Raw genomic sequence first — 8,531 nt, forward strand, 5'->3', positions numbered from 1 at the left:
AGTTTTGAGGGGGTTTAACTAGCCACGGGAGAACATCAGCCTACGCTACTGAATATATGGAACAAGAGTAGCAGAGGTTTTGCTGCATCTGACTCTCCTTCCACTGGAAAGCGATCGCCGATCCTAACGCTGGAGGGTTTTCAGTCATCACGAGGCACCCGATGAATTATCACGAGGCATGATTGTTATCTTATCTGTGAGAAATAATAATTGTTCCATTTTCTAACTCAGCATTTATCTTTTTTTTCTTCCTTCTTTTATGACACTGACACGTTTCTATATATTCTTCAGTTTCACTGTTAATTAAAGAAACAGTAACTATACATTCTGGCAGCAGTTATGTTGTTGATAGTAGTGTCTAATATACTAATATTACGCATACTATATTAATATCAATGATGTCAACGGTTTATACACAATAGAAATGTGAGAGAGATTAAGCGATTAGATTACGTAGGTGACGCTTTTACTGTGATCTCATGCTTGATTCCCTGACCTTAAAACTTGTGCCAGACTCTATTCTTGAAGGGATGTTTGTTATATTCAGCGTAAGGTCCAGGTCATCACACGCGGGAACCTTCCTTACTTCCTTACTTCATATCTGATGACCGGCTGGAATATTTCTCACAAAACTCGATAATATGCAAGGATCAGATACCAACCCACAGCGTCTTTTTTTCAATTTGCCGTTTAAGTTGCCGGAGGATTATATTTATTCATGTCTGTCGATCCGTTTGTCTGTCTGTTTACCTGTCTCTTTGTCCACCTTCGCCTGTATCTTTGTCTGTCCGAAAGAGATATGAAAAATTATATGTCGGTTACAACGATTTTTTTTTTTTTTTTAAGGCACACTATCACATTTTGAAGTAGAATGGGATATGTTTGCGGATCCTTTTTTTTCATTTATTTATTTTTTTCTTAAATTCGGTCACTTTTTCCCGTGACGTATCAGTGTGGAGAACGTTTGCCACATCCAAAAAAGAAGGAGCCAGTAGACACCTGTCGAAACAGTTACTCCTACATGTATGAGGGGCGTGTTCCACTCATACCGCTCTTTTAGACAAGGCGGAATCAAAAGCATTTCATCTTATCAACTCCTTCCTGTAACTGACTGTCTTCAGCCTCTCTCTCTCGTCGCCGCAGTGCAGCATCTCTTGCTATCTTCTTCAGCTATTTTCACGCTAACTGCTCCTCTGATCTTGCCTACTACATAATTCCCCTCCTCCCGTGGCCTCGCTACACAAGACTTCCAACTTCCTCTCACCCCTATTCTGTTATACTGTTAACCAGTATTTTTACACATTCATCCCTTTATTTGGTAAACTCTGGAACACCCTGCCTGCTTCTGTATTTCCTCCATCCTATGATTTGAACTCTTTCAGGAAGGATGTTTAAAAAAACTTATCCTTTGTTATTTGATTTTTCTCTTTGGCATCACTTTGGGAACTGGCACTCAAGTGTGTCTTTTTCTTCAAAAAAATGTTCTGTCCTTGACCAGTGGCCCTCTTACATACGAAAAATCAAATGTTTGCCGCCTTTCTTGTAAGTATATAGGCAGTATTTGCCACACCTCACACTGTAAGGGCCAAACGGAAGTACGTTTTCCTTCATTGTCTCCTAGCTTTCTTTTCATGCTGCAATCCTTTCATATTTCAGCTCAGGGACAGCGAGACAGCCACATTAAGACGTTTCCCCGTCCACTAACATAAAAGAGAAAATGGGAGGGAAGCAAAGCAAGAAGCTCGTGTCCAACAGGCCACCTCCCAGAGCGCCGATGACAGGCCCGGCGCCCGTCAGGATGATGCCCAAGAGCAAGAAAAAGATGATTCCTCCTGACGGAGGCTGGGGGTGGATGGTGGTGCTTGGTGCCTGCATCAGTCTGGTGAGTCCGTATGACCACACAACCACATCACAACATCACGACACCCAACTCAACCCGACTATGACAGCACACAGAATAAAACATCTCTGACAGCTGTACCAAGCTAACCTAACTTAACTTAAACTAAACTGACCTAACTTAACCTAATCTAAACTAATCTAACTTAATCTAATTCAACCTAGCCTAATATAACCTAACCTAACCTAAACTAACCTAACCTAAGCTACATAAGCTAACCTAATTCAACCTCACCTAATCTAACCTAGCCTCACCTAACCTAACCTAAACCACACTACAACCTAACCTAAACCACACTACACCCTGACCTCTGCACCTCATAACACCCGACTCGTGCTACACTGCACACCTCACTTATGCTGCACCACACCACCACACAGGCATCTCCCTTTTGCAGCACTTCGTTATCAGGCCTCAGTGTAGCGATCCAGGAAACAGCGCCACGTGGTGATCTATCGAACCACCTCACGTAGGGAACAACACGTTATGACACAATGAGAGAGAGAGAGAGAGAGAGAGAGAGAGTAAACGCACTGATGTGTTGCATTTATGGTGTGGCAAAGGAGTGACTGTAAACTCACTTCTCAGTTTATTGGAATGTGGTCAAACCTGTACGTTATCATAAGTACATCACTTGATAAGAAATAATTGGGAATCCTACAATAATGCAATGTAGCCGTGCACTTCACAGGGATATTTGTAAACACTACATTATACAACATCATCGTCCCGAAACAAACACCCAAACATCTAAGTATATTACCGATACAGATAGATATGATTAATACATAAGTAAATAATACATACGCAATTGCGGGAACAGTCGAAGGTCTTTGTAGAACGTAATGAATGCCACACAATCACCTTAATCCCAGAACAGGCTCCATGTCCACGGAACGCGGCAGAGGGGCCCCGTAGAGTTTGTGAACTAGTGCCTCTACTGGTGAGATGACAGTGGCACAGCTGGAGAGTGATGAACGACACAGGTCTTGCCTCTACGGCTGCCACTAAGACTCTGCCCCTATGGAAGAGCCCCCTTTATTTCTTCTTCAAGTTCACCCCCTTGACCGCCCATTAAACTATGTCCCAAGTTCACCCCCTTAACCCCCATTAAACTATGTCAACCCTTACCGTGCCTCGCGCTGACCTGGCTGAGGGGAAAAATGATGGTCTAGATAAAGGCCGTGGTGTCCTGTAAACAAACACCCCTCTGTAGCTCGCCTTCTCGCCTTCTCGTCCCGTCCACCTACCAAGTAATGTTATAAGTATAATATTAACCTTGTAACGTAACTTATGGCAAAGTACAGTAAAGTAGTGTAACCCTTATATGGGGCGCGTCATAATAAGAACATAACAAGAAACCAGCTACAAAATAAAGTACAGGAACTACAAGCCAGCCGGTACTGAGCTCCAGGCTACAGAGAGAGAGAGAGAGAGAGAGAGAGAGAGAGAGAGAGAGATAATATAATTATTATCTAAAAAAAAAGAAAACATAAATAAATAGACGAATAAAAGATGAATAAATAGAACAAGTGTAGGAAAGTCATTTAATTTTGACTTAGTGAGCTGTGATTCAGTTAGTTCTCTTTCTTAACACACACACACACACACACACACACACACACACACACACACACACACACACACACACACACACACTTCAGGCAACATCAGGTGGCAATTTTTTTTCTTCTCCACCAGTTTTTCTTCCCCTCTGTGACGATCGCCTACGGAGTCATGTTCAAGAGCCACCTGGAGGCGATGGGTGCCGGGGCCACAGAGTTCACCATCATCGGCAATGGCCTCAGCACCATCTGGAGTTTTGCAGGTCAGCCAACACAGAGCAGGTGACCAATATCCACTTCTCCTTTCGCCGTTTCCCTAGAGTCAGGGGGTTGGCGCCATGTACGAGTCTCCTCCATTTGTTTCTGTCCCTTGCATCTTCCTCTGTGACTCCCATCCTTTGCAATTCTAAAGCAGTTCCATCCATCCATCTCACTCTGTCTTCCCCTCGATCTTTTTCCCTCAGATGGTTTTCTCCAGGTTCTTTTGATCGGTTCCCGGTCTTCTCTTCTTACCACGTGACCAAACCAAATTTGAGATGAACATCCACAAGGCAGCAACACATATCTTAAAAACTTTGGAGTTTCATTATGATTATTTTCAGAGACCACGGTGACCAGTCAAGTTCTCGTGGGTGTTTTTCTCATTGGCGATGCATACCACTGGGATCAAGAAAAAAAAACATGAAAGTCTCCGTAATTTCCACGAGGGGCTTAGAAATTTTTCGAGATAGGACGCCGAAGTATTTTAGAATGCAGACCTTAATGTTTTCGTAGTAACTTGACACAAAAACTCCTGTAAGTTGTTAATTTCATAATCTGTTTTATGTTAACCTAGATCAAGAACGTATTTATTTCCACTGCTCCTTTAACTCAATCTATTGCATGTTTCGTGGATGAATGAACGCATTTTTTATTCATGACATCTAAGAAGATAAGAGTTTCATATAAAGTTACCGAGGAATATGACGTGAATATACTAGTTGTTTGAAAGTCGTAGATTCGTATTGTAAGAAAAACACAGTTATCGGATTTACAGGAACTGCCACGTGTAGGCCTAGTGGCTTCCTGCAGTTTTTCTTACAATATATTCTTAAGATCTTATAATACAAGAAGTTTGCCTGTTTTTATTAGTCTTTCCCTTCTTAGTTCTGGAGACAACTGAGAAAAGACGAATTTTTATTTGTGGGCCAAACTCTGTCTTAAAGTGAACTCATAGAGCCTGATGGTAATTCTTTCTTTCTTCCTTCCAGCGGTATTCATGGCGCCCCTGGCTGAGCTGTTCGGGGCTCGCTCTCTCACGGTACTAGGAGGCCTGTTGGGCTTCCTTACCCTTGTCCTGCTCGCCTTTTCAACAAGTGTCATTTCTTTTACTCTCGTGTATTCCATCCTCGGGGGTAAGACACGCGCTTCTTGGTGATGTGTGACATGTCTTGACTTGTCATCTTAGTGACTTGTCATCTCGGTGTGTAATGAAATATTTCAAAACTTATTATTCTTTAATTCCAAACGTGATTTCAATATTCTTTCTCTCCATTGTTTTCCTTTTATCGTTCACAGGGATCTCGAGTCCTCTCTGCGCCTTCTTCGGGGTTGTCCTCATACCCAAGTACTTTGACAAGAGGAAGGGACTGGCTAACGGATTCGTAGTCTCGGCATCTGCTTTGGGTATGTGCTGAAAATGCGATCCGGTATGGATAATTTTCTCTTTAATTGTAAAATATACCAACCTAAAATTTCCAATACTTCAAAGAGTACTTTTAAGCTATACACTTAACTTGAAGCAGTTATTTTTCTTCTACAGGAAAGATCGTGATGGCTCCGTTGGTCCGCCTGCTGCTGGAACAGTACGGGTACAGATGGGCGTGCCTGATGGTTGGCGCGCTCTGCCTTCACACCTGCATCTCTGGGATGCTCTACCAGCCAGCAGAATGGCATTTGGTAAGCCCTCTTTTGCACTTCACATCGGACGCGGCACTTGCACATACACTGTCAACACTTTTATTGGCAATAACAGACGAGCTATGTTGGTCTTACCTTACCACTGCTTGCAATTTCAAGATTCCAGATCCAAATGACTCGGAAGAAAATGAACTGCAGTGGAGGCCGCCAAGCACCAGGACGGCGGCCAATGAAGCGGAGCCTCGTGAGGTTGCGACCAGCAAACGCACAACTGGTGCAGCCGCCAGACGGGTCAATGTTGATGAGGAGGAAGATGACAACGTAATCTTCGTAATGCCAACGACACCTCAGATGCCCCAGCCATGCAGCAGGGACGACGAGGTGGTGCTCTTCTCCAGGAGTACGTCGGAGACACATAACAAAGGAGACAAAGTAGACTTGAAACTCAACATCATCAGGATGGACTCTGCTGCGTCGTTGTATGGCTCCCTCCCGATGCTGACTCCCGTTGAGGAGAAAAAAATTGACGACGATGACGATGAGGAGAATAGCTCTTGCTGCTCTGATTTCTTCTTATTCAAGGTGATGAAGCAAACCTCTTAATGTACAGCCCCTACTCACTGAGCAGTAGATAGGTACCGGATGTAAGCCTAGGGATTGTGACCTCACTGTCCCCGTCTGTGGTATGTAAGTAATCTCAGTCTTGCCCAAGAAACCGGTCACTATGAACTTTGTTCTTCTTTTTTTATTTTTTTTTTGTAAGGGAGCGGTTTGCTGTGTCGCAGCGTGAATAATTCATTCACACACACACACACACACACACACACACACACACACACACACACACACACACACACACACACACACACACACACACAGACACACACACACACACACACACACACACACACACACACACACACACACGCACACACACAGACACACACACACACACAGACACACACACACACATACACACACACAGACACACACACACACACACACAGACACACACACACACACACACACACACACACACACACACACACACACGCATGGAGTAACATTACATTCCGTCCCTTCAGGTGTTCCGTCTGCTTGATTATGGGTTGCTGCGGGAGCCTTACTTCCACCTAATCGCGTGGCCCAACAGTTTCGCCATCGCCTCCTACGTCAACCTCATGTACGCCCTTCCCGGCTACATCCTCAGCCTCGGCTTTTCCCACTACCAGAGTGCCTTTGCCATCTCCGTCTTCAGCATCATGGAGGTGAGACAGACTGCTAAATGTCCTGCCAAATGTTTCCCTTTTGTTCTCACACAGAGGGAAGTAATAATGTGCTGCATCATGAGGGAGAGAGAGAGAGAGAGAGTGTGTGTGTGTATGTGTGAGGAATGAAGGAGCAGTAATAGACTCACAGATGTTACTTGGTGTCCACATGTCTTCCTCACTCCTTCACACTCTTCAGTAGCCTTGCCGCTGACTACAGTGCCTGTTTAGGTCGCTTGCTTTCCTTATGTTTGCCACCTCCCTTACCTACAGGTGGTGTTCCGTCTGGGCATCGCTTTCCTCTCCGACTTCTCTTGGTTCCCCAACGAGGTGGTGTTCACGTTTGGCTTCGTCCTCGCCACCGTCAGCGTCGGATGTGAGTTTGTGTGGACAAAGACACCAATTTTGTTTAGCTTCCATTTACTTTTTCAGATGATTGTGTGAGAGGAGAGAGAGAGAGAGAGAGAGAGAGAGAGAGAGAGAGAGAGAGAGAGAGAGAGAGAGAGAGAGAGAGAGAGAGAGAGAGAGAGAGAGAGATACGGACGGACAAAAAGTCAGACAAAAACTTTTCTTTTTCATTACTCCATTTTTTTTTTTTTGCTGTATACCCGAAATACGTAGTACATACATAAAAATAGATAAAAGAAAACAAACAAAAATAGATGAAATAGTGAAGCGAAAGTCTAGTACTTTTCTTGCTTTTTTCCCCCTTTCATTTTTTTTTTCTTTTTCTCACACCATTTGTAAAACTCACCCAGCGAAGCGCGAGCGGGTTGTCATAGTCACAACTCAACACCTGTGCACCGTAATTAGAAGCGTCCTTTGAGAGTACACCTTCAGCTGTCATCAGTCATGTCTGGTTGACCAATGCTTGCCCCTTCTCTGCAGTTCTGACGATGATACCCAGCTATGAGTGGATCGTGACCTGCGTGGCGGTGAAGGGCGTGGCTATGAGCATGATCCAAGTTAACTCCATTCACGTCATTGTTAAGTACCTGGGAGCCGACAGGTATGCGCAAGTTATCGGCTTCTCTTTCCTGTTTAACGGTGTCATCATGGTGGTGGTCGGCATTACTGCAGGTGAGGCTTGGTGTGTGTGTGTGTGTGTGTGTGTGTGTGTGTGTGTGTGTGCTGAGTTAGTACGCAAAAACAATGTATATTTTACACACACACACACACACACACACACACACACACACACACACACACACACACACACACACACACACACACACACACACACACGCACGCACGCACGCACAACCACCTTATCATAAATTCTCAGGGTTGCTTCGGGACTACTTCGGCAGCTACGCTGTCTCCTTCTACTGGATCACTGTCGTCTTCGCCGTCTCTGCCTCGGTCTGGATCTCCTGGCACTGCTACAAGACCTTCGAAAGCAAATACAGGAAAATACCAGCCCACACCACGTAACACCTCCCGCTCCTGCCCCTCTCTCCCTCCTCCCTCACCCAATCCCCTGGTGCAGTCAGTATTCTCCCAGTACAGTCTATAATCAGGAAATGTGTGGACGGAATTGTTATATCACAATGGAGGTTTGGAATTGCTGGCCAGGTGCATAAGGTAGGGATAGAAAAGCACGAGGGACGCACATATGTACACAGTCACATTGATGATGGGTGCAGGTGTTACATGCTGCGAACATCTGTTGCCACGCTTCACAAACACCAGACGGAAAGGTGTTGAGAAAAATTAGTTCTGTCTTCAGCTACGGCCAGTGTTTCTGTTTGGCCGCTTTTGTATTTATCAGAACTTTTTTTTTTATATAGGTTCCGAGTTATCAATCTTAATTTACATTTACTCTATTTAGCGATAGATCTGTCTGAATAAATAATGTACATAAATTATGCAACTCTAATAAATCCTAATTTTCTTAAT

General features: G+C 44.3%; 1 protein-coding gene across 3 annotated transcripts in view; it reads left to right on the top strand.

Annotated features, from left to right (window-relative positions):
* The window catches only part of LOC135102958 (monocarboxylate transporter 5-like), a 10,469-nt gene extending 1,938 nt beyond the window's left edge, over window positions 1-8,531 (top strand). For all 3 annotated transcript variants that reach the window (XM_064008701.1, XM_064008702.1, XM_064008700.1), the window contains exons 2-11: window positions 1,657-1,882; window positions 3,602-3,728; window positions 4,716-4,859; window positions 5,023-5,130; window positions 5,267-5,403; window positions 5,524-5,946; window positions 6,450-6,632; window positions 6,906-7,008; window positions 7,521-7,712; window positions 7,918-8,531. In XM_064008701.1, coding sequence (XP_063864771.1) covers window positions 1,718-1,882; window positions 3,602-3,728; window positions 4,716-4,859; window positions 5,023-5,130; window positions 5,267-5,403; window positions 5,524-5,946; window positions 6,450-6,632; window positions 6,906-7,008; window positions 7,521-7,712; window positions 7,918-8,066 — 1,731 coding nt within the window. In that variant the 5' untranslated portion in view covers window positions 1,657-1,717 and the 3' untranslated portion in view covers window positions 8,067-8,531. The remainder of the gene's footprint in view (window positions 1-1,656; window positions 1,883-3,601; window positions 3,729-4,715; window positions 4,860-5,022; window positions 5,131-5,266; window positions 5,404-5,523; window positions 5,947-6,449; window positions 6,633-6,905; window positions 7,009-7,520; window positions 7,713-7,917) is intronic.

The sequence above is a fragment of the Scylla paramamosain genome, chromosome 8 (genome assembly GCF_035594125.1).
Source record: "Scylla paramamosain isolate STU-SP2022 chromosome 8, ASM3559412v1, whole genome shotgun sequence".
In the NCBI taxonomy this organism is placed as follows: domain Eukaryota; kingdom Metazoa; phylum Arthropoda; class Malacostraca; order Decapoda; family Portunidae; genus Scylla; species Scylla paramamosain.